This window comes from Macaca nemestrina, chromosome X, assembly GCF_043159975.1.
Source record: "Macaca nemestrina isolate mMacNem1 chromosome X, mMacNem.hap1, whole genome shotgun sequence".
Classification (NCBI taxonomy): Eukaryota; Metazoa; Chordata; class Mammalia; order Primates; family Cercopithecidae; genus Macaca; species Macaca nemestrina.
This window is the reverse complement of record NC_092145.1, coordinates 80,935,541-80,962,134: the sequence shown is the minus strand read 5'-3', so window position 1 is coordinate 80,962,134 and position 26,594 is coordinate 80,935,541. Positions and strand designations below refer to the sequence as shown.

The window sequence follows — 26,594 nt, the reverse complement described above, 5'->3', positions numbered from 1 at the left end:
ATGGTGGTTTGCTGTGCAGATCATCCCATCACCTAGGTATTAAGCCCACCATCCATTAGCTGTTCTTTCTGATGCTCTTCATTCTCACCTCCCACCCTCTAACAGGCCCTGGTGTGTTGTTCCCCACTGTGTGTCTGTGTGTTCTCATCATTCAGCTCCAATTTATGAATGAGAACGTGGGTGTTTGGTTTTCTATTCCTGCATTATTTGCTGAGGATGATGGCCTCGAGCTCCATTCATGCCCCTTCAAAGGACATGATCGCATTCCCTTTCATGGCTTCATAATATTCCGTGGTGGGGTATGTGTGTGTGTGTGTGTGTGTGTATGTGTGTATATATATACACACATGCACACTATATATATGTGTGTAATATAAACACAATATTGTGTACATATATAGTGTGTGTGTGTGTATGTATATATATACACACACACATACACCACATTATCAAATCTGTCATGGATGGGCATTTCTGTTGCTTCCATTGATTCTTTTGAGTCTCTCTTTGCTATTGTGATTAGTGCTGCAATTAATATATGCATGCTTATCTTTATAATAGAATGATTTATATTCCTTTGGTATATTCCCAGTAATGGGATTGCTGGGTCAAATAGTATTTCTGCCTCTAGGTATTTGAGAAATTGCCACACTGTCTTCCATAATGGTTAAACTAATTTACACTCCCACCAATGGTGTAAAAGCATTCCTTTTTTTCTACAACCTCACCAGCATCTGTTGTTTTTTGACTTTTTAATAATAGGCATTCTGACTGATGTGAGATGGTATCTCATTGTGGTTTTGATTTGCATTACTCTAATGATCAGTGATATTGAGTATTTTTTAATGTTGGGCACATGTATGTCTTCCTTGGAGAGGTGTCTGTTTATGTCTTTTGCCCACTTTTTAATGGGTTTTTCTCTTGTAAATTTGTTTAAGGTCCTTGTAGATGCTGGATATTAGACCTTTGTCAGATGGATGGATTGCAAAATTTTTATCCTATTCTGTAGGTTTTCTGTTCACCCTGATAATAGTTTATTTTGCTGTGCAGAAGTTCTTTAGTTTAATTAGATCCCATTTGTTAATTTTTGCTTTTGTTGCAATTGCTTTTGGCATTTTCATCATGAAATGTTTGTTCCTATCTATTTCCTGAATGGTGTTGCCTAGATTTTCTTTTAGGGATTTTATGGTTTTGGGTTTTATATTTAAGTCTTTCATCAATCTTGAGTTGATTTTTATATATGGTGTAAGGAAGAGGTCTAGTTTCATTTTTTTGCATATGGCTAGCCAGTTCTCCCAGCACCATTTATTAAACATGGAATCCTTTCCCCACTGCTTGTTTTTCTCAGGTTTGTCAAAGATCAGTTGGTTTTAGGTGTGCAGTCTTAGTTCTGGGTTCTCTATTCTGTTCCAATGGTTTATGTGTCTGTTCTTGTACCAGTACCATGCTGTTTTGATTACCGTAGCCTTGTAGTATAGTTCAGAGTCAGGTAGTGTGATGCCTCCAGCTTTAGTTTTTGCTTAGGATAGCCTTGGCTATTCAAGCTCTTTTTTTGTGTCATATGAATTTTAAAATAGTTTTTCTAATTCTGTGAAGAATGTCAGTGGTAGTTTAATGGGAATAGCATTGCATTTATAAATTACTTTGGGCAATGTGGTTATTTTCACGATATTGATTCTTCCTATCCGTGAGCATGGAATTTTTTCCACTCATTTGTGTCATTTCTGATTTCTTTGAGCAGTGTTTTGTAGCTCTCCTTGAAGAGGTCCTTTACTTCTCTTGTAAGCTGTATTCCTAGGTTTTTCTGTTTGTTTGTTTTTGTTTTTTGTTTTTTGTTTTTTTTTTTTTTTTTTTTTGAGACAGAGTCTCACTCCATCACCCAGGTTGGAGTGCAGTGGCACGATCTCAGCTCACTGCAAGCTCCACCTCCCAGGTTCACGCCATTCTCCCGCCTCAGCCTCCGGAGCAGCTGGGACTACAGGCGCCTGCCACCACGCCCAGCTAATGTTTTTCTATTTTCTTAGTAGAGACAGGGTTTCACCGTGTCAGCCAGGATGGTCTTGATCCCCGACCTTGTGATCTGCCCGCCTTGGCCTTCCAAAATGCTGGGATTAAAGGTGTGAGCCACCACACCCGGCCATATTTTATATTTTTATTGTGGCAGTTGTGAATGGGAGTTCATTCATGATTTGGCTCTTGACTTGCCTGTTGTTGGTGTATAGGAATGCCAGTGATTTTTGCACATTGATTTTGTATCTTGTAATTTTCCTGAAGTTGCTTATCAACTTAAGAAGCTTTTGGGCTGAGACACTGGGGTGTTTTAGATATACAATCAGGTCAACTGCAAATAAAGATAGTTTAACTTTCTCTCTTCCTATTTGAATATACTTTATTTCTTTTTCTTGCCTAATTGCCCTAGTCAGAACTTCCAATACTATGTTGAATAGGAATGGTGAGAGAGCTTTCTTGTGTTTTACCAATTTGCAAGGAGAATGCTTCCAGCTTTTGCTCTTTCAGTATGATGTTGGCTGTAGGTTTTTCATTTATGGCTCTTATTATTTTGAGGTATATTCCTTCGATAGCTAGGTTATTGAGAGTTTTAAACATGAAGGGATGTTGAATTTTATTGAAGGCCTTTTTGCGTCTATTGAGATAATTATGTGGTTTTTTTCTTTACTTCTGTTTATGTGATGAATCACATTTTTTGATTTGTGTATGTTGAAGCAACCTTGTATTCCAGGGAGAAAGACAACTTGATCATGGTCGATAAGCCTTTTAATGTGCTGCTGGATTTGGATTGCCAGTATTTTGTTGAGGATTTTTGCATTGAAGTCATCAAGGGTATTGGCCTGAAGGTTTTTTTGTTGTTGTTGTATCTCTGCCATTTTTGGGTATTAGGATGATGCTGGCTTCATAGAATTAATTAGGGAGGAGTCTCTCCTTTTCAATTTATTGGAATAGTTTTAGTAGGAATGATACCAGCTCTTCTCTGTACCTCTGCTAGAATTCAGCTGTGAATCCTGGTCCTGGTTTTTTGGGGGTTTTTTTGGTTTTTTTTTTTTTTTTTTTTTTTTTTTTTTTGGTTGATAGGCTATTTATTACTGCCGCAATTTCAGAACTCATTATTGGTCTATTCAGGGATTTACTTTCTTCCTGGTTCAGTCCTGGGAGGGTGTATGTGCCAAGGAAAATATCCATTTCTTCTTTATTTTCTAGTTTGTGTGTATAGAGGTATTTATTTATAGTATTCTCTGATGGTTGGTTATATTTCTGTGTGGTCAGTGGTGTTATTTTCTTTATCTTCTGATTGTGTTTACTTGATAATCTTCTCTCTTTTCTTCTTTATTAGTCTAGGTAGCACTCTGTTTTATTATTTAAAAAAAAAATCCAGCTTCTGGATTTGTTTTTTGAAGGTTTTTTTGTGTGTGTGTCTCTATCTCTTTCAGTTTTACTCTGATCTTGCATATTTCTTATCTGCTACTAAATTTGACATATGTTTGTTCTTGGTTCTCTAGTTATTTTTGTTGTGATGTTAGGTTGCTAACTTGAGGTCTTTCTAGCATTTTGATGTGTCATTTAGTGCTATAAATTTCCCTCTTAACACTCCTTTAGCTGCATCCCAGAGATTCTGGTACATTTTATCTTTGTTCTCATTTGTTTAAAGAACTTCTTGATTTCTGTCTGCCAGGTCTGACTGGCAGACCCTGGCCAAGCAATGGATGAAAAAATTTATGCAGACACAGGTTTTTTGCCTGGCCGAGTGGCTAGGGGACCAGGCCACCCACAGATACTGAGGAGGGTGCCATAAAGAGTCCCAGCAGCTGCAGCCCTGATAAGCCAGTGCTGCAGGGATTTATTTAGTATAGATTTAATGACAAAGACTTTGAGTCAACACACTTGTGGGTAATTAACATGGTCACCTCCCTGGAGAGAGCACTGCTGCACGCAAATGATTAAAGTCCAGGTTCCAAGGCCTAAGTAAACTAACTTATCTAGATCAATTCTCTCGGGCTCCAGATAAGAGAATTTGGTTGCCTTCAGTCAAATTATCTTTCAAAGGTTTTGCAAAACCTCCCGGCCTTCCAAGAAGGTTTGTGTTTTTCCTATAATTTCTCCCACCACCCTGAATGATGTCCTATATCTTCGCCTTTTCTTTCTTTTTTTTTTTTTTTTTTTTTTTTTTGCATCAGGTTTTGTTGATTGAAGAGTGCAGATGTGTGCAGCAACAGGTTTGTCCGGCACAGCAGTTATAACTCATATTCCAGCTTTGCATCCTACAATTTTCAAGTAACATAAGACAAACATGAGTATAATAGCAACATTCTTTTCAAATCAAGGAGTGACCCCCAGGAGTAGGGGTCTATCCAGGAGAGATGTTCTTGCACACCCTTCCATTTGACTGTTTTTTGAGTGTATAGATACATGGCATTTAGGGATTCTAGAATTTTAGTTTTAAGTTGCTTTACATCTGCTGTTAAATTACCATGAAATGTTCCCTAGAGGTGTTGTTTCACCTCATCTCAACTATGTATTGATTGATTCCAAGGTAGAGAGGTGACACAGATGTGCTTAAGCCCCCAGTCACAGTTTAATTGCTGTCGGAATGCCAGTGTATCTTGTCGCTCCACCACGTATTTCAAGGCACATATTTCAAGGGCTTTCAGACGTGCAAGAATCTTTTGATCTATATATACCCTGCCGTAAGAGACATTCATTAGAGACATTCCTGGCCAAATTATCTACAAAAGTAGCTGTTTGTAGTGATTCAGTAATAGATGCTACAGCAACACTAGCAATTGCTAGGATGACTATGGCAGAGACTATAAAGGCTGTAAGTGTAACTATGAATCTTTTGTGTCTGACCTGGGACAGGGCACTTTCTAAGGTGGTGAGAGCAGAGGAACCTTGCCAATCGTGTGTCAAATTGACTGGTAGGAATGCCTTAGATTGTCTCCTTAATACCATGACACTTGTAATTTAAATTAGGTATATCGTAATTAGTGATACAAGAGGCGAACCAAGCCTGTCCCTGCACTCAGGTCACAAACGTGGAGTTTTGGGATGTAATGGAAATATTGATTCCCATAAGGAAAACATGTGGATGGGTAGTGCAAATCAGGTACTGATCAGTGTGATTATGAAAAATGGTCATAGTGTAATTGTGACTGGAATTATGATATGTCCCATGCCAGGTTTTAAGGGAGGTGCTAAGATGTCCCAGGCACCATAAAGTGTCTTGGAGTGGCATGGACTCTAGTTGGGATTTGGGATACCGCACCCCACTATTGGCCCAAATTATAGGGGAGCAGGCCATGGCTACGAAACTGTCAGTGATGCCATGGTAGATGGGAACATCAGTATGATCACCCTGAAAGGGCTATGGGAGCTCCAGTTAAAGACGTTATAATTGCCTAACTGGAGGCTATGGGCTTGTGCCCCGTGATAGACATCCCAGCCAAGTGGAATCCATTACTTTCTTGGCTTTGCTCTTTAGCACAGGGAGGAATGCTGGGGAAAGTGGCACTGGTGGCATTGCCCAGTTTGAGGCTACCTATAACTAAGACTATTAAGGTATTTCCTTTGCCATGATGTAGCCATAATTGTGTTTGGGCAGGTACACAGTAAGGGTTAGAACTTTTATAACTTACACACAGTAGGAGGATAGTGGAGTGATATGTAGTGTTACCTGGCACCTTAGTCCAATGTGTGCCATTAATGAGGGACCCCACTGGGGGTAAATCTATTCCTCCTAGCCAAGCAGTTACATTATTAGAGGCTGGGAAGTGGGTGTCTGCCCAGGTGATGGGGCAGAAGAAAGGTGGATGCAAGATATGAGCCCAATAGAGTGTAGCAGGTACAGGTTGTAGACAAAGCAAGAGCGTAAAAAGGATTAATACCCTATGCAAGTTGCAGTGTACAACAGAGAGCATAGCAAGGAACAAATTATCTGGAGTAAATGGTGTCTTGTGTCCAGAGCAGGATTCGCTCAGCCTCCAGAGTTGTCTTCTTCAGCATCCCCCGAGTAATGTCCAGGGCTTGTGTCGTCCAAGGAAGCTGCATCATCTGGGGCTGCAGGTCCTGCACGGTCATTTTCTTCATTTCTGGTACTGGGTTGGGTCCTAGCCACGCCATGGTATGGTTTGATGCATCATGCCGGAATCCAAAGAGGACCTGAGGGGGTGTGAACACAAGCATATCCTCTTCCCCACATTAACAAATTATTTGGACCACATCATACATTACTGTTTACATCTTTCCATAAAACTGTGGGTTTTATGTCTTGAGAGGTTTTAGCAAAGTGCTTTTCTACAGCTGATTGAAATTCATCATTTAAATTTAAGAAATTAAGGGTAAATAAGGCTTGTGCTAGTGGTGTTGCAGGGTCCTTACTCATATTCCCCCTTTTTTGTTTTTTGAGCATATTTTTAAGGGTGGCATGGGTACGTTCTACTATGGCCTGTCCTTGGGGGTTATACAGGATGCTTGTGGAATGTTGGATGTTCCATGTGTGACAAAATTGTTGAAATTGTGAGCTGGCATAAGCCATACCATTGTCAATTTTAATTTTTGTGGGCTGCCCCATAAAGGCAAAAGTTAAAAGAAGATGTTTAATGACATGTCAGGTGGACTCTCCAGGAAAGGCATGAGTGCTAATTAAGTGAGAATTGGTATCAACAGATACATGTACATATCTTAGTTTTCCAAATTCAGGGATGTGTGTAACGTCTGTTTGCCATAACTGATTAGGTTCTAGTCCTCTAGGGTTAACACCTCTTGAAGGAGGGGACATGTCTGTGAGCTGGCAATCTGAGCATTGCAGGATAATTTATTTAGCAAGTCTCTGGGTAAGTTGAAATTGTTAAGTTTCTCCAATTTTGGTGGAAAAGTTGATGCAATTGGGTGGCTTGATCAAACAGTAATGTCATAACTTGTAGGTCTGCTTGATCATTGCCATAAGCCAATGGGCTAGGCAGTGAGCTGTGGGCTCGAATATGTGTGATAAAAGTAGGATGTGTACATTAATCTAGCAGTTGCTGAAGTTGAAGAAAAAGTGCACACAGGGTGAGCTCCAGAGTGGACTTCATGAGGGCTGTTTCAAGGTTCTGCAGTAAATAAACAGAATAAGCAGAGTCACTAATAATATTGATGGGCTGAGCAGAAAAAGTTTCCAGGGCTCCCACTTCAGCTGAGTGCTAGTAAATCCAGAATGAGTGAGGGAATTATGCGGTCTCCACCAAACAGCCACTTTTCTATGTTTACCAGAGCCATGTAAACAGTGTTAAAGCGTTAGGTATGGGGGAGTGAAATATTTTGGTAGGCACAACCACAGAAGTATGAGATAAGAACTGAAGTAGTTTATCAGCAGGAAGGGCATTCTCTATATGGCCTGTGTAATCAGAAAGTGCTATTTGCAGGTCTAAAGATAAGGGCAATACTGCTTCTTATTGCTTCGAATTGCTTTTTACTTAAAGGAATTCTGATGACATCAGGGTCATAACCTAGCAACTGACTGCATCATCTGCCACCTGAATAGATGACTTTACTAACTAGTTGGATATAGGGAGAGGGTGATTTAGTCCTGGTATGTGAGCAAAAAACCCATTCTAGAAAGCTCAGCCCTGGGGGCATCTGTCCTGTTAACCCTGTTGGGGAATGTTTAGTGGGAAAAACAAACAACTGAACTGAGTATTGTGGATGTTATGCGATCTAGTTGCCTCTGAGAAATAACTTCCTCTATTTCTTCTATTTCCCTTTTTGCTGCAGGAGTTAAATACCTTGGAGAGTCTAGGGCAGCATCACCCTTTAAGATAGAAAACAGGTTTTGTAACTTATCAGTAGTTTTGCCCAAGGTGGGGTGAAGTCAGTTAATATCACCTAGTAATTTCTGATTATCATTTAAGATGTGCAAGTTGCTAGTATTTAATTTAACCTTTTGGGTTCTTACTGACCACGAAATTAGTATGTACCTGAGATATTTCCAAGGAGAGAACATTTGTACTTTTTCAGGTGCTATGATTAAACCTCTTAACTGTGCATTCTTTATGACAGAGGCATATAAACTTAAAAGTACTGGCTCATTGGGGCTGTTAGTAGAATATCATCCATAAAATGAATAATTGTGCAATTAGGAAATTATTTTCTATTGGGGAGCAAAGCTTGATTTACATGATATTGACACATGGTAGGATTGTTCAGCATTCCTTGAGGAAGCACTTTCCAATGAAATTGGTGAGCTAGCCTTTCATTATTGATAGCTGGTATTGTAAATGCAAATTTTTCTCTGTCCTTTTTTGGAAGGGGAATAGTATAAAAACAGTCTTTTAAGTCAATAACAACTATAGGCCAATCTTGAGGAATCACCATGGGGGAAGGGAGACCCTGTTGAAGGGGTCCCATAGGTTGCAAATTAGCATTGATAGCCCACAGGTCATGCAAAAGTCTCCATTTAGCAGACTTTTGGGAAATGACGAAAATGGGCGAATTCCAAGGGCTGTTTGATTGTTCTATATGGCCAGCTTTTAATTGCTCAACTAATTCATGGGCTCTTTGTAATTTCTCTCCCTTTAAAAGCCACTGTTCTACCCAAATTGGATCTTGAGAGAGCCATGTCGGGTTGGGGAGGGATAATAACAGTGACCATTATTAGAAAGGGGTCTGCAAAGTGACTCCCGCATTGGGCTAATAGGTCCTGTTCCCCAAAGATTAACAGGGATGGGCATGATTAGAGGCTGTATAACTGCCTTTCTTCCCTCTGAATTGCAACATGTTAGGGGGCATGTGCTCTGCTTGGCAGTGTGTGCTTCCCCAACACTGACAATTTTTTGTTTCTGAGTGACCCAAGGCCAAGTTTCTGTTCAGTTTTGATAACTAATTATTGAAATGCCCACCCCTGTGTCCAATAAGCCAGTAAAATTTTTATTTCCAAATTTTAAGGTAATCATGGGTCTCTGATCAGTGCTTAATTGGTTCAAATATACCCCTGTGGCTCCCGTGCTTCCAAAACTTCCCTTTCTCCTTTCTCTTCCCTGGGCGTTGGGGACCCAGTACGGTAAGAGTATTAACTGAGCTATCTTTGATCCAGGGGGAAGAATATGCAGACCTTTACATTCCATCATAACTAATATCTCACCTTGATAATCACTACCCTGGTGAGCACATTAATTACTTTACTGGATAGGTGTGATTGCCCTAGGACTAATCCTACAGTTCCTAGAGGCAGTGGGCCCGAGATCCCGGTTGCAACCCTTTTAAAGTCGTCTTCTTTTAGCCCTAATTCTTTGGAGCAGAGTAAGTCCAGTCCTGTGCTCCCAGTGGTGGCAGCTCTGAGAGAGAGGACTGTGGGCTTTTCATCTGACAGAGGAAAGCCACTGGCATTGCCCCAATTTGGAGCAGGGCCTGGGGCCAGTCCCTCATGAAGTTTCCCACCTGATTACTAATGGGGTTGCTGTTTTTATCAATTTGGACCTGCATTGATTTGCCCAATGTTTCCCCTTTTTATATCAGAGGCATATAGAAGGGAGTTCTTTTCCTGAGTTAACCTTAGTCTCTATTATTGGGGCATTCCCACTTCATATGACCTGGCTCTCCACATAGAAAACAATTTGGGTTTCTCTCCTTTTTCACTTTAGGAGGCCTTAATGCCATAGCCAATATTTTGGTTTTGTGTGTTTCAGTCCCCACCAGTTGACATGCTTGTATAAGTTCCCCGACTGTGGCTGCCTGTCCTCTGATTGCCTGCATTGCTTGCTGGCAGTCGATGTTAGCATTTTCATAAACCAATTGCAATAATAATATATCAGTGACCTGGGCGTGACTAATTCATCTCTTAATTGCCTGGGTTAACCAATTGATAAATTCAACAAATGGCTCCTGTGGCCCTTGTCGAACATTTACAAAAAATTGCCTGTTGAACTCCACTTTGGGGAATTCAGTCCCAAGCCCTGAGATCACACAAAGACACTTGTGTGTAGACCGGGGGATCACAATTTAGTTGTTGTTGTTCATCGGCATGGGGACACCTCCCCTGGAGCATAGCAGTGGTTGTGTCTTGCCCAGCCACTTGATTCTGTTGGCTTGTTGTTCGCACAATTCATCATATTCTGCCCTACAGAGGAGGTACTGACTGGGCTCCAAAGTTGTTTTAGCTAGCACTGATTAGTCCCATGGGCTCATACAGAAGTTGTCTACCATCGCCTCAGTTATTCCTTTCGTAAATGGTCTAGCGACTCTGCTTGCTTTAATGCTTTTTTTAAATCTTTTTATAAATGTTAAAACAAATGGGTTCATATACCTTTTTGCCTTGTCAATTTTGTATTAAGAGGCAGGCCAAGAGCTCCCCTTCTAATGCCACTTGCCTAAGACAGGGTCCCATAGCTGTAGTGTATCCCTTGTCTTTTTTCCAATTTATTGGAGGAGGGGGCTCAGGCAAAACTTCCGTTTCCTCTTTGTTATTTTTGCCCAGAAACGGCAAGGCTGAGGGAGATGGAGGTGGAAAGGTAGGTGATGGTTCCTCTTCCCTCCCCCTTTTAGGCTCTTCTGTGTATAGCGGGACCAAAGCAGCCCTTACTAAAGCCCATACCATTAGAGATGTGACTGGGACCCATTGCCCTTGTGCATGATGTTCTTGAAGATTTCTCTTCACTTGTTCCAAGAGCTCTACATCTAGCGTACCTTCTTCCGGGAACCATGGGTTATGGGAAACAACAGCATTAGGTCCCTTAATTGAGCCTGCGAAACTGAGGCTCCACTAGCTTTAAGCAGCTGTTTCAATACTTTTATATACTGTTGCTGTTGAGCTGATAACTGTTGTCCTATGGTGAAACCCTAGCCTGAACAATTTCCTCAAACTTGCAAATCCCAAGCAGGCACCAATGACTTACTGACTGTGCAGCCTCTTCACCTTCATTTTCAAGGGTTCCATTGCGATCCGTTGCAGTTATTTCTCACATAGGGCACCAGCTGCTGGGTCTGACCGGCAGACCATGGCAGAGCGACAGATGAAAAAATGTATGCAGACACAGGTTTTTTGCCTGGCTGCATGGCTAGGGGACTGGAGTGCCCACCAAGGAGGGCACCATAAAGAGTCCCAGCAGCCACAGTCCTGACAAGCCAGTGCTGCAGGCATTTATTTAGTACAGATTTAATGACACAGGCTTTGAGTCAACACACTTGTGGGTAATTAACATGGCCGCCCCCCTGGAGAGAGCAGTCCTGCACACAAATGATTAAAGACCAGGTTCTGAGGCCTAAGTAAACTAACTTATCTAGATCAATTCCTTTACACTTCCTTTTTTTCTACGTTTTGCTCTCAGGCTCCACATAAGAGAATTTGGCTGCCTTCAGCCAAATTATCTTTCAAAGCTTTTGTAAAACCTCCCGGCCTTCCAAGAAGGTTTGTGTTTTTCCTATAATTTCTCCCACCCCCATGACCAATCTCCTACATCTGCCTTAATTTCATTATGTACCCAAGGGTCATTTAGGAGCACATTGTTCAGTTTCGATGCAGTTGTTTGGTTGTATTGGGGAGTTTATTATATATTAACTTACACAATCACAAGGTCCCACAGTCTGCAAGCTGAGGAGGAAGGAGAGACAGTCCTAGTCCCAAAACAGAAGAACTTGGAATCCAATGTTCAAGGGTAGGAAGCATCCAGCATGGGAGAAAGATGTAGGCTGGGAGGCTAGGCCAGTCTCTCCTTTTCACATTTTTCTGCCTGCTTTATATTTATTGGCAGGTGATTAGATTGTGCCCACCAGATTAAGGGTGAATCTGCCTTCCCCAGCCCACTGACTCAAATGTTAACTTCTTTTGGCAACACCATCACAGACACACCTAGGATCAATACTTTGTATCCTTCAGTCCAACCAAGTTAACACTCAGTAATAACCATCACAGTGGTTTTGAGGGAATTTCTTAATCTTGTGTTCTAATTTGATTGTCCTGTGCTCTGAAAGACTATTATGATTTCTGTTCTTTTGCATTTGCTGAGGAGTGTTTTACTTCCAATTATGCGATCAATTTTAGAGTAAGTACCATTTGGCAATGAGAAGAATGTATATTCTGTTGTTTTGGAGTGGAAAGTTCTTAGATATCTATCAGGTCCACTTGATCCAGAGCTGAGTTTAAGTCCTGAATGTCTGTTAATCTTCTTTCGCAATGATCTGTCTAATATTGTCAGTGGGGTGTTAAAGTCTTTCACTATTATTGTGTGGGAGTCTAAGCCTTTTGAAAGTCTCTAAAAACTTGCTTTATGAATCTGGGTGCTATTGTATTGGTTGCATATATATTTAGGTAGTTAACTCTTCTTGTTGAATTGAACCCTTTACCATTATGTAATGCCCTCTTTTGTCTTTTTTGATCTTTGTTGGTTTAAAGTTTGGTTTTTCAGAAACTAGGATTGCAACCCCTGCTTTTTTCTGCTTTTCATTTGTTTGGTAAATTTTCTTCCTTCCCTTTATTTGTAGCATATTTTTGTCTTTGCATGTAGGATGGGTCTTTTGAAGACAGCATACCAATATGTCTTTGTTCTTTATCCAGCTTGTCATTCTGTGTCTTTTAATTGGGGCATTTAGCCATTTACATTTAAGGTTAGTGTTGTTATGTATGGATTTGATTTTTTTCATCATGATGCTAACTGTTTATTTTGCAAACTTGTTTATGTGATTGCTTCATTGTGTCACTGGTCTGTGTACTTAAGTATGTTTTTGTAGTAACTGATGACAGTTTTTCCTTTCCATATTTAGTGCTTCCTTCAGGAGTTCTTGCAGGGGAGGTCTGGTGGTAACAAATTCCCTCAGCATCTGCTTGTCTGAAAAGGATTTTATTTCTCTTTTGCTTATGAAGCTTAGTTTGGCTGGACATGAATTTGGGGGTTGGAAATTCTTTTCTTTAAGAATGTTGACTGTTGGCCCCCGATTTCTTCTGGCTTGTAGGGTTTTTCACTGAGCGGTCTGCTTTTAGTCTCATGGGCTTCCCCTTGTATGTGACTTGGCCTTTCTCTCTGGCTACCCTTAACATTTTTTCTCTCATTTTGACCTTGGAGAATCTGATGATCATGCATTGGGGATGATCTCGTGGAATATCTTACTGAGTTTCTCTGCATTTCTTGAATTTGAATGTTGGCCTGTCTAGCTAGTTTGGGGAAGTTCTCTTGGATGATATCCTCAAGTATGTTTTCCAATTTGGTTCCATTCTCCCAGTTTCTTTCAGGTACCCAAATCAGTCATAGATTCGGTCTCTTTACGTAATTCCATATTTCTCAGAGGTTTTGTTCATTTCTTTTCAGTCTTTTATCTGTATTGTCATCTTTCTGGCTTATTTCAGAAAGATAGTCTTCCAGCTCTGACATTCTTTCCTCTGTTTGGTCTACTTTGCCATTAATAGTTGTGATTGTATTGTGAAGTTCTTGTAGTATATTTTTCAGGTCTAACATATCAGTTATTTTTCTCTCTAAACTGGCTATTTTGGCTGTCAGCTCCTGTATTGTTTTATCATGATTCTTAGCTTGTTTGCATTGGGTTACAACATGCTCCTTTAGCTCAGCGAAGTTCATTATTACCCACCTTCTTAAGCCTACTTCTGTCATTTCAGCTATCTCAGCCTCAGCCCAGTTCTGAGCCCTTGGTGGACAGGTGTTGTGGTCATTTGTAGGAACAGGGGCACTCTGGATTTTTGAGTTTTTAGCATTTTTTTGTTCTTTCTCATCTTTGTGGGCTTATCTACCTTTGATTTTGGAGGTTGCTGACCTTTGGATGGAGTTTTTGTGGTTTTTTATTGTTGTTTTCTCTTTGTTTTTCTTCTGACAGTCTGGCCTCTGTTCCATAGGGCTGCTGCAGTTTGCTGAGGGTCTGCTCTAGACCTTAGTTGCCTCAGTTTTTCTCATACCTGAAGGTATCACTAGTGAAGACTGCAAAACAGAAAAGATGGCAGTCAGCCTATTCCTCTGGAAGCTCCATTCCAGGGCAGTACTGACCTTTTGCCAGCCTGAACATGCCTGTAGGAGGTGACTGGAGACCCGTTTGGTGGTGTGTCTCCCAGTCAGGAGGAATAAGATCAGGCACCCACTTAAAGAACCATTCTGGCTGCATTTTGGTAGAGCAGCTATGCTGTGTTGGTTATCCCTTCAGCCCCTGATCAGTTTGGGCTTTTCATGGCCCACAGGCTGGACCAACTGATAAGCCCAAACAGCCAAGTTGGCAGCCTGCCTTGCCCCTCAGGCATTCCATCCCAGGGAACGGAGCGGGGAGGGGTGGCCAGAGGTTCCAACTGGGAGGACACACCTCAAAAGGAGGAGTGGATCAGGGTCCCACTTAAAGAAGCAGTCTGGTTGTGCCTCAACAGAACAGCTGTGTCATAGTGGGGAACCACGTCTGCCCCTGTGCGCTTGGACTCTCCAAAGCTAGCAGGCTGGAACAGCTGAGTGACCAACCAACCCAGGTGGTGGCCCTCCTCTCTCCCAGGCACTCCATCCCAGGGAGAGATCAGAGCTCTGCCCCTAATAGGTACCAGCAGGCATGGCTGAAAGGTCCTGCTGGGAGGTTCTGCCCAGTGAGAAGGAATGGATCAGTGCCCTGCCTAAAGAAGCAGTTTGGCTACAATCTGGGAAAGCCACTATGTTGCACTACTCAGGGGACCCTTCCTCATCTGTATTGTTTGGACTGTAAGCCCACATGGTGGAACTGCTGAGTTGTCCAACCAATCCAGGTGGTGACCCTCCTCCTCCACCCCTGCCCATCCCCTGCCACACTATGTCTCAGAGAGAGATCAGAGCTCTATCCCTAGTACGTGCCTGCAGGTGTGGCTGGAGGATCCGGCTGGGAGGTCCTGCCCAGTGTGGAAGAATGGATTTGGTCCCACTTAAAGAAGCAGTCTGGTGACAATCTGGCCAAGCCACTGTGCTGCATTGCTGGGGGACCCCTTTCTCCTCCAGACCATTTGGATTCTACAAAGCCCACAGGCTAGAACAGCTAAGTCGACCAAATAGTAGAGGTAGAACCTGTCCATCTCCCTGTTGCCTGAGGCTGACTAGGATTCCAAGTCATTATTATTTTGTGAGGTGAGGTGGAAATGGGGCCTGCAGAACATGCCTCTCGCTCCCTGGACTCTACCCCCTTCCTAGGCGTATATGCAGACCTCCTGTCTTGCCTGAGTTGCAGACACATTCATTGGGGATCTCCGGACCAGAGTATGCAAAGCTCTTGGGTCTCTGTGCATGCCGGATTAGCTGCTCCCCTAGACTCCATACAGCTCTGTATCGGACCCAAGGCTCTGGTGGCATGGGCTCACAGGGAGATCTGCTGACCCATGGGTTGCAAAGATCCCTGAGAGAGGCATGGTTTCCCAGGGTCACACAGTCACTCACTGCTTCCTAGGGCTGGAGGTGGGTTTCTCTTGGCTCCATGTCACTCCCAGGTGGGCCATTGCCCCACCCTGCTTTTGTTCTCTGTGTGTCGAGTTACTTCTCTAATCAGTCCTAACATGAGAACCTAGATATTTCAGTTGAAGGTGCTATATTCACTCACCCCTTTCATTCCTCTCCTTGAGAGTGGTGGACCACAGCTGCTTCTAATTGGCCATCTTGGCCCCTCTCCCTTTATTTGGCTTTTCTCTTTTTCCCTTGGTCTAGCTAATGGTTTATCTACTTTATCTTTTCAAGAACCAACTTTTTCTTTCATTTATCTTTCATATTTTTTAGTCTCTATTTTTTTTCTGCTTTGATCTATATTATTTTTTCCTTCTATGAATTTTAGGTTTGGTTGGTTCTTGCTTTTCTATTTCCTTGAGGTACATCATTATATTCTTTCTTTCAAATCTACTGTTTTGATGTAGGCATTTATTGCTATAAACTTCTTTCTTAGTATTGCTTTTGCTGTATCTTATAGGTTTTGGTACGTTGCTTTTCCTTTTTATTTGTTTTTGGAAACTTTATTTTCTCCTTAATTTCTTTATTGACCTAGTGGTCTTTCAGGAGCACATTATTTAATTTCCATGTATTGGCACAGTTTCCAAATTTCTCTTGTTATTGATTTCTGGTTTTATTCTATGGTGGTCTGAGAAGATACTTGATATGATTTTGATTTTCTTCCATTTGAGATAGTTTTTTACTTAACATGTTTTTTGTCATGGAAAATGTTCCATGTGCTGATGAGAAGAATGTATATCCTGCAATTGTTGGATGAAATGTTTTGTAAATGTCTATTAGGTCTGTTTGGTCTATAGTGCAGTTTAAGTCTGATGTTTGTTTTTTAATTCTCTGTTCAGATGATCTGTCTAGTCTCTCCTGGCCTGGAAGGTTTCTGCTGAGAAATCTCCTGTTAGTTGATGTGAATTCCCTTATATGTGACTTGCTGCATTTCTCTTGCTGTTTTTAGAATTCTGATTCTGACTTTAACAGTTTGACTATGATGTGCCTTGAAAACGACCTTTTCAGTTGAATCTCTTTTGGAGTCTTTGAGCTTTCTGTATTTGGATGTCTATATCTCTTCCAAGACTTGGGACGTTTTCAGTTATTGTTTCATTGAATATGTTTTTTATCCATCTCTTCTCTTCTAGAACTCCCACAAGTCAAAAATTTGTTTGCTTGATGGTGTCACAGAGGCTTTCTTTATTCTTTTTCCTTTTATCTTTTTTTTCCTGCCTAGGTTATTTCAAAAGACTTCTCTTCAAGTTCAGAAATTGTCTTTTGCTTGTCTACTGTTGAAGCTTTCTATTGTATTTTTAATTTCATTCATTGAATTCTTCAGTTCTAGAATTTCTGTTTTGTTCTTTTTAATGATATCTTTGTTGGGTTTCTCATCTAGATTATTAATTGCTTTCCTGAGTTTTAAATCTTGTTTATTTTGTTTTCTTATATATCAGTTTTCTTAAGATCATTTTTAATGCCTTTTCAGGCACTTCATAAATTTAATTTTCTTTGGAGTCTGTTGCTCGAAAATTATTGTGTCCTTTTGGAGGTTTTGTTTGTTTGTTTTCTTTGTTGTTGTTGCTATTGTTGTTGTTTGTCCTTACATTGATATCCACATCTACTATAATTGCCACTTTATTCATTTGTGTGAAGTAGTTCCCATAGGGAAAGAGTTTTTCCTGTAGATGTATCTATAATGTTGGTTGGGTAAGGTGCTTTGGCTTTGGTTCTGCATGGGCAGCACAGTGTAGTCTCCTTTAATTACTTTGGCTGTAATCAGTTTCAGCAGTGTCTTTGAGTTCCTTAGTGGCTCAGGCTTCAGTTGATTGTGGAGGCTGTGGTAAGGCTTTGTTTGGGACAGCAGTGCCAAGTAGACTGGTCCTCAAACCCCCAGATAGTGCATGTGGGCACTGGCATTGGCTTGCCCTGAGTATTTCAGTCTTTGGACCATGGGTAGGCCATGCAGGTATAAAAAGTGGTGGCAGCAGGCCCTGGGTGGGCCAGTCCTCAGGCCCTCATTCAGGGCATGCAGGTCCCAGTGGGCCAAGAAGTTTGCTCCTCAGTCTCCCAGACTAGATAGTCCCTGGGGCCCTGGGAGGAGCACGTAGGTCCTGGCGGTGTCTGCAGTGAGCCAGTGGGTGGGTCCATTAGTTCTCAGGTAGGGCACACTGGTATTGGCAATGTCTATGATGAGCTAGGCAGGTGTCATCTTTTATTTTAATGTTTTGAAAAGTTTTTTTAACATTTTGTACTCCCTACAAAATATACAGATTCTAAATGAAGCAACTCAGTCTCTGTCCCCCTCTTTGCTACATTACTGCTTCTCTGATTTATATTTTTCTAAGTATAAGTTTTTCCACTGGCTGTTTTTAACATGTTCTTTTCAGTGGAAATTCTGATATATGTTGGCTTGCTTTATTCAGCCTGTAGACCTTGACTGAATGCTATATGACAGGTATTGTGCCAGGAGCTGTGGTAGGAAAACTTTCCATGAGAAATTAGATTAGCTTGGCATTAGATGATTATTTAAAGTAATTTTATGACAGTTGTGTGAAAATCTAGATTAAATTCATAAATGAATTACTGTCTCAAGTTAGTATATTGTTTAGGTTTTCACAGTAGTCCAGTGAATGGCCTCACAACACAAAGAAATTCATACATATTTCATTTTAGAAAGCATATATAAAAATATGATTGATTGATAGGTAGATAATCTTATAATAGTCATTCAAAATTTTACTCCTTTTTAGCACTTTCTGCCACTTATATTGCTTATTTCTCATTTCTAATAGAAAAACAAGGAGAAAGTAATGGGATATTACAAGTAGGCAGAAAAATATAGATGCACATAGTTTACATAACTCTTCAGGTCATCTTGTAACAAAGTCTTGATCATTTTTCTTAGACCAGAAGATCAATTCAGAAGTTAATAGAATGGGAAAATAACAGATTATATCACAAGGTAAGAAATTTTAAGCAAATAAGTGCCCTATTCATGTATTTGCAGTATTAAATTGAAAAAATAAATACAAAATGGGAATTTTTTAGGCCACAAAGGAATGGATTAGAGAACTAATACTCAATTTTTAAGATATATTCTTTACAAGGTATTTTTAAGTGCTCTGTTTAGTATCCTGTACTTTTCCTGGATTGTTTTCAGTGATTTATTCAAATGTATAGGTTGTAATTAGTTTAAGTTAATATAAAAATTCTTAACAAGACTATACTTTCTTAGCTTGCTTTGCACTGGAAGTTGACTAAGAGGAAATGTGAAACTAGCAATATGATGGAGTATGTAAGTATGAGGTTGTTTTTAATTATTTTTTGATTCATTCTAAATGTACCATTTTCCTGTGTTTCTCATTTGTCAACTATTCCTTCTTTTTTTCTTCTCAGCCAGAACTTTTGTCCATTGAAATATAGAAGTTTTCTTCTATCTTATTTAGATTTGTAGCCAACCTAAAATATCTTGAAAGCTAACAATCATTTAGATCTTAGAGAAGTTTCAGTTAGTATGCTAAAATGAAAACATTGTACAACCTTAATCATTTAACATAGGCACAAACCATAGCATGTGGTGGTGGGGAAAGCTGCTGTTGAACAAAATGTTTCTAAATGTAATCTTGTCAAAACTTGCATAAAATAGGAGTTGACATCTGCATTCTGGATTCCTATTAATGGCTTTTTTTTTTTTTTTTTGGCTGACATTTAACTTTTAGTGAAGAAACTGTAAGGTTCTAATTTTTGTTTTAATTGAAAGCTATACAATCTTAGTCATAAGACATAAATTCACATATAGCCAATGTGATCAATTTTGCATAATTAATATTGAAAAGAATATTAAATTTATCCAAACTTCCAAGATGTAGTATATATTTAATAATAAACATTCCATGTGTGTTTCATAAGTAAGGATTTTTATCATATCTCTCTACACTTTGAATAATTTTGGGGAAAATGTGCATATGACTACAAGTCTTAAATTCATTATAGATAAAACATTCAAAAACTATCCGAGTTTTTTAAAATTATATTTCCAAACCTTTTGTAATTAATATGTTTTACTCAATCCATTTGGGCACATTATATTTTTCACAACTTGTGAACGATAGTAATCTCCAACTAATATCAGTTGCTTTAATTGAAAAATATATAGATCTAATATAAAGACATTTTTTAATCTGTGTAGCATTTTTTTAAATCTCTACTTTGCTAACAAAAAGATAGGGGTGTGGGGGAAAAGCATAATATAATAGAGTTTGCTTCTCTGAACCTAGACAAATAGTTATTGTAAATCTGATAGTAAAATCTGTTAGCTACAATAAGTAGTTTTGTTTGCCAGCTTAATTTTTAAATTGCCAATCTAATTACAACTTGTGGTTTAAGTTCTTTACATAATTTTTCATGATTTTCACTTACTTTATATGGTGTAGAATTGAAATATTGTGCTATGAAAAACGATTATAGAGTGTCTGGGTTGTTTATAAGTTATATTAAATGAAAAATATTTTGTAAATATATTCTTGTTTTTATTTTACAGGTAATACTAATAGAATTCTTACCAAAATATCCCATATTCCGACCTGACTGAGGAGTTTTATCCAGTCACTTCTGTGTTTCCTGTCATTTCCTACCCTTAGTGCCTTGTAGATTTGGAATGAAGATGGTATTCTTTGCTGTGTTCAACTTATTCTTTATAATGGTAGAATATTCTTCTCACTCTTTTGTGTTGGTTTATGAAGAACATTTGCACATCGTTTTTGTCGTTAAATGAGGCTTGTGTTTTGCACTCTCAATTTTAAATACACACACATGCGTGTGTGCATATACATATATAGATAGTTTCCATTAAAGATGAATCATCAGTGTTGGTGTTTAAAAAAAAAAACTTGTTCTGAGCATGCTGCCTTATAATTTTCATATTCATTGTTTCTAAACTCGCATCATTTTTCTAGGCTACTTGATGCTCTGTAATCCCTTACTGGACAAACGTAAATAAGCTTTTGGTAGCTTTTAGAAATGGTTTTACTCTGCTTTTAAAGGACATGCAATTAATGGCACTGGTTTTGTCCTGCACTTTGCTTTATCACTTATGTTAGTGGATAAAATACTTAAATTCCTAAAGACTTGTAAATATTGCCTCTTTGCATAATGTAAAATGTGGTATGCCATGGTTTACATAATGTAATATTACTCTTATTGTATTGCCAACAATTTTACGTAAATTTTAGTATGAATGAAGTTTGCAAGCATCCCTTTGAATGTAGAGACTGCTAACATGCTGTTTTATGGCAAGGCCATAATGAGTATGTTAAGAATTTCAGGTGTAGGGCAAGGTTGCCCTTTGTAACAAGTGGATTAAAATTGAAATTATTATCTCAGATATTCTGTATTGCACCTGAAACCATGACCTTTATTTTTCCTTTTCATTTAATAATTTCCATTTTGCTCTCTACTCCTTCCCACAAAAAAATTACTTGACATCTGACACAATTCACAGTCTCACTATCCTGCATTTATTAGCCTTTTCTTCCTTCGAAAATACACACAATTATGACCTTTAAGGAGTATTTTGAGATTTCAGACATCTTCAGAAGGTATCTAGACCCTCTTGAAAGCTGTTAATGCCTTTCTGCAGTTCTGATATTCTAGTTTGAGAAAGAGAGAACTAATTGAGAAGCTGTAGCTAAAGAGTATATAGCAGCTGATTCATAATTGAAAAAAATTATGTTCTGTTTTTGAAGATCTTTTATAAAACATTAATGAGGAAAGACAAGTGTTTAGACAAAATTATTTTAGTTTATAAATTCAGCACATATGTAACATTTATTTGGTACATATGTCTCTTTTTCTTCACAATTAAAATGATTGCTAGCACCACACAACTAGAATTTGAAAATTCAGTATAATGAAAGCTTTATATCACATTAATTCAACTGCAAATGTATGCCTGTTTGTAGGCATTATTTGTAACTCATAGTGCTAAAAATAAAAGTGTCTAGGGCTCAATAATATTTTGTCACCTTTTACTGCTTTTAGTAAACCTTTTAGGCAAGATTCATCTCAGTGAAGTGAACAATCATTTATTCATACAAGGTCAAGCCTTTTTAAGCCACTCTTAAAATTTATTCCTAATTTGAAATCCATAGTCCTTGACCAGTTTAAAAAAGAGAGAAAAAGAAGATACTATTTGATATGTGATTATAATTGTGTGCACAAACACTTTTCCACCTTCCTCTGTGCCCCATTACCTCTATGCCACTCAGCCACCCCAAATCTCTAACCTTTAATAATGTGTATGCCTGCAAATATCATGTGTTTGCCTGCTGCAAAATTCAAGGTGTATTTTTATAGACAAGGTAGAGGCCTCTGAAAATGTATACCAAATGTCTTGTTTTATAGCTAAGGTCAGGGAAAAATTGTATCTGAGGTTTATGTTCCAGCTATTGTTATCAAATTTTTGCTTCAAACTGTGATATTTTAATACCAAAATCGATTTTCAGCATAATACAGAATGTCTCATTATCACTGATAGGATAATTGCCTTTAAGTGTTAATCCTTAGAAGTCTTATTTTTTTTTTCTGTAACCTTAGAATTTGATCATATGATAGTCATAGGAACTTTTTCTGCCATGTATAAATCACACTTGGTTTTGCTCAAAGAACAGCAGGAAATGGTGAATTGTTTCCATGAAACAATTATTGAGAATGGGAATAGAGTGTGTCTGGAAATAACACAGTATAATTCAAGTTACAGTAGCATTTGTCACAAAAACCATTTGTCAGCATGTGTAAACTTAATTTTAAAGCCTATTCTAATCACTCAAGTTTGTTATTTTATGGTTCGTTATGCTGGTTGACTCATCTTAGTTTCTCCAACTACCCAAAAAAATACCAATTTTTTTCCTCTCTTGTATGACTACTTTTTCAAACTGTTTTTCTTTGCAGGGGGCTGATTAGCAATTGAGTATTTTGTAATGTTTGCGGGGAGTGGCGCTTTGTTTTCAGTGAAATTGGTTGCAGTGAATGCTAAAATGACACAGCACACTGGTGATTAATTCCTCCCCCATGGAGCCTTTTTTCTGTTACGCTTAGGATAGAACATACTTGTAATTTTCCATTAGGTTAGTAACATACTTTTGTGAAAGTTGTTTTTAGACTGAAGAAAGTAATTTTGAATTTCTTTGTTACATAATATTCCTTTATGAAACTTGTGATAGTTTCCAGAGCAAAACAACATGTATTTGCCAAGGTATATAAATCTCACAAGGCTTTGAGGTTACAAGCTAAGATTGTTTTTTTAAATCAATGTTCTAGTGTTTCTCATTTGGCCCAAGATTCTGGCTTAATAAATTTGACCAACTGCCTATTTTTAAGCTTGTCCTAAAGGCCAATAACATGTTTATTCCTAATAACTAATATGGACAAGTGTTATTTACAGATTTATTAACTCCATCCCAGATATATCTCCACTCTTTGTTCCCTCCTAACACTTATGCTAATTTAGGAAAGAGACCACTGTAGTAAAATTTTAGAAGAAGATGGAGAAGTGCCTTGTCTTTTTAGAACAAAGATAACACATTACGTGTAAGGAAGCATAAAAATGAATTGGTAGATTATTAGATTGGAAATCATCCTTTTCAACTAGGTTTAAGAATATTTTGCTGGTGTATTATCTTTTATTTATTATGTAAAGCCTCTTTCCTTCCTTTTCCCCAATCATGATATATTAGTGACAAAATGTTATAGAACCGGACTATTACTCACTTAAAAAAACAGTATAATTCTAAACATGTAATTTAACATGTAATTTAATTTAGTTCTGGAAGGACAGTTGTCTTCGATTAAAGCCCCACCAAAACCCATTTAAGTATTTAATGTACATACTATTCATATTATGGCCTGTAAACACTAATATCTGAGCAATTAAACTCATCTACTATTTTGGTGAAATTTGAATAAGTTTAAAAACGTGTAAGCCTTTGAACAAATGTATGAAAGCTTTAAAAGATCATTAGCATTTTTATTTTGTTTACAAATAAGCTTCCATTAAAAAAACATAAAACCTCACTACTTGAACGTTAAGCTCTCAAACAATATTGTATTAAAATGTACTATATTGACCTAGGAGGATATAGAAATTATGTTCACCTGATTAACTGGAGCAGTTTCACATAGTGGAAATACTTTTTTCCTGATTTGATTATAAGTGCTCAAATTTATTGAAATTAGATTCTCTTATGCCTATAAAAGTATACTTTAAAAATATTTTGCAACAACTGTCAAATTATTTGAGTTCCTTTAAATAGCAAACAGTTGGGAAATGTTCCACAAAAAATGCATAGGTTTTATTAATACCTGTTCATGTAGTATGTGGACTAAAACAATTGATATTTATCTGTATATATAAATGAATGATCTTATCTTGCCCCAAATTTTTCTTACCTGATTCTGAGCCAGCCTTTTTGCTTTGATGGCACCCCGTGAGTATGTTCCATTTTCTGTGGACTTTGTCAAATTCATACAATACGAGGAAATGATCTAATATTGTGGGCACCAGGCAGTTCATCTTAATTGCATGTCTGTCTCTTCTTCTGTAAAATTATGGGGTGGAACCTAGAGCTGTACAAAAAATTAGAGATCCCTTAACATTCTGTGATTCAAAGAATTCTTAGGACATTTTTACTCTATAGAATCTCAGAATGATTACTCTCAGATCTACTGTTCTTGGTGGAAACTCTCACAGTGCCTTGCATGCAGTAAAAGTTTGATTTGCCGACTGGCTGCTGGCTAATGTGTGTTAATTATCACACAGACTCCAAGAACCTGATGCTTGCTAGACCTTAGTTCCCCGGTGATGCTAAGAGTAAATGTAGTTTTCCTAGGAACTGAGCACTGAGGTCTGTGTGCTTTGCCTGTGTAGAATCTGTCTATGCAGTTGGTATTCAGGCAAGAATTATAGCTGTAACAACAATGGAAATATTGGAGGACCCACTTTTGCATTTATGTAAAGATTTCGTATCGTATCCAACATTTACTTTAGTGTCTAATTAAATTCCATACCCTCAAAAAGATCTGTTGGAAAAAATTGATAAAATTAGGTGGAAAGGAAAGTGGTATGGGTCTCAAATGCAAGTCACTTCTGGTTTAATTATTGGCTCTGCTGCTTAATTCCTCTGTACCTCACGTCCTCATTGTTGAAGTGGGGACAATAATCTGGACCTACCTCACAGGGGAATTGAGGATATTTTCATATATTAGTGTGCTTTGAAGTTGACTGAAAGATATACTGGATATCATAATTATATAATTTCTAAATAGATTTCTTTAAATCCATGCTGTGTTTTCTTTTTTTTTTTTTTTAGAATTACAAATTTGCTGTATTTTATTGAATAGCACATAATCTTGGGGAGTCATGCTGTGTTTTCTTTCTCAGTCAGGTCCTACAGAATGACTGTTGCAGTTGATCTATTGTTTTAATAGTAAATTTTGTTATTAATCCCCTATGTGTTAAAAGTGGGTAATTGTATTATGTTAATACATATTTAGGGAGGAAAAGCAGGTGGATATAAATCAGTGGTTCCCAACTTCAGCAGATGATAGCAGTGGAGGGTATCCTTGATCTTTTTGTAATATTTCAAAAAGTATATTAGAAATTATACATTTACCCATAATATTCCTGCTTCACAAGCCAATTAAGACATTGAATTTCCATGCATCTTGCCTATATTCTCTCAATTCTGTGTTATCACTGCTTGCTTATTAACAACTGATCAAAAGCTGTGAATGGCAGTATGTTTTTGATTAATAATAAAATAAGCCTATTATGTGCAACTTATTAAATACTTGGAAACATGGGAAAAAGAATAATGAAGGGATTCTTATGGTAAAAATGTTGGGAACCACTTTTGTAAAGGAACTAAGATTATTTGACCCTCTCCACAGATTGCTTACCTAGTCCCTAAATAATGAAATGCGTGTGTTTGCCTGTTTTGGCTATATTAGGCTATATAACTCAAGGTGAAAATTTGCCTTCAGTTTTTTTTTCTGTTTTAGAATATAACTGGCCTAGTTTATTTAGGTGTGTACATGTTGCTCATATGTACACACACATAGAGGATTACAAATGTGGAAAATGTTATAATGTCATATTATAGCATTGGACTAAATATCAATTTCTGACTCTTAAAGTAGTTCTGTATATAAATTCAACATCATGAATCAAGGCAATAATTTCTCAAATGTTCTTTTATTTCTTTGTTTTTATCTCGACTTTTTTTTTTTCCATTTTTTCTAGTACGCAAATAGTGTAAAATTGTTTTAATGCCTGGACTTTGAAACAAGTAACAAGTGTTTGAAAGTATATAATCTACAAGCGAATTTGCCCTCCTTGGACTAACCACATACAAATATTAATCTGGCTGCAAGAACAGGATATCCAGGTAACTAGAAAGTGGGCATTGATAAAAATATCTGGTGGAGAAGCCTAGGATTTTGACTTTTTGTCAGAGGATTCCTGTTGGGACAGCTTTACCAGAAAAGAATAATAGTGGATATGGTCGTCCAAACTAAGAACTTTCATGCATCTTGCATTGTTACGTAGCCTGTGGAATGAATTCATTTTTTCTCCCTTGAGTCCAAGAATGACTTCCCTGGAAAAACTTAATCTATATACAGCTGTGCCAAAATGAAGGATACCTGCCTCTCTGAAACTTTCACTGCTGCTTCTGTCATTGTTCACTTGTCAGATAAAATTTTATTATCTCAGGATGCAAACTTAAAATAAAGTGTAAATCTATGTTAATGAATTGAATTCTGTGTTTTTTTGATGCATCTTCCTTTCTTCCCTTCCCTATGTGTCCATCATTATAAGGCAATTAATTGAGGCTTCCTTTTAAAAATTGCATTTTATATCTGGCCTTTTCCCACATATACTAGTGTTATGTTCAATCCTGTAAGTATTTTATGCTATAAAGACATGCCTCAGAGAAGTGTGAATTCAGTTCCAGACAACCAAAATAAGTCACACAAATTTTGGGGTTTCCCAGTGCATATAAAATTTGTGTTTACACTATAATGTAGTCTACTAAATATACAATAACATTATTTCTTTTAAAAAAGTACATACCAGCCGGGCGCGGTGGCTCAAGCCTGTAATCCCAGCACTTTGGGAGGCCAAGACGGGCGGAT

At 38.2% G+C, this 26,594-nt stretch overlaps 1 protein-coding gene across 1 annotated transcript in view; it reads left to right on the top strand.

Annotated features, from left to right (window-relative positions):
* Nucleotides 1–26,208, top strand: part of LOC105496959 (cysteine rich hydrophobic domain 1) — a 120,672-nt gene extending 94,464 nt beyond the window's left edge. The window contains exons 4-6 of the mRNA XM_011767587.3: nucleotides 18,310–18,366; nucleotides 18,640–18,699; nucleotides 19,945–26,208. Of these exons, the coding sequence (XP_011765889.1) occupies nucleotides 18,310–18,366; nucleotides 18,640–18,699; nucleotides 19,945–19,995 (168 nt within the window). The 3' untranslated portion in view covers nucleotides 19,996–26,208. The remainder of the gene's footprint in view (nucleotides 1–18,309; nucleotides 18,367–18,639; nucleotides 18,700–19,944) is intronic.
* The last annotated feature ends 386 nt before the right edge of the window (nucleotides 26,209–26,594 follow it).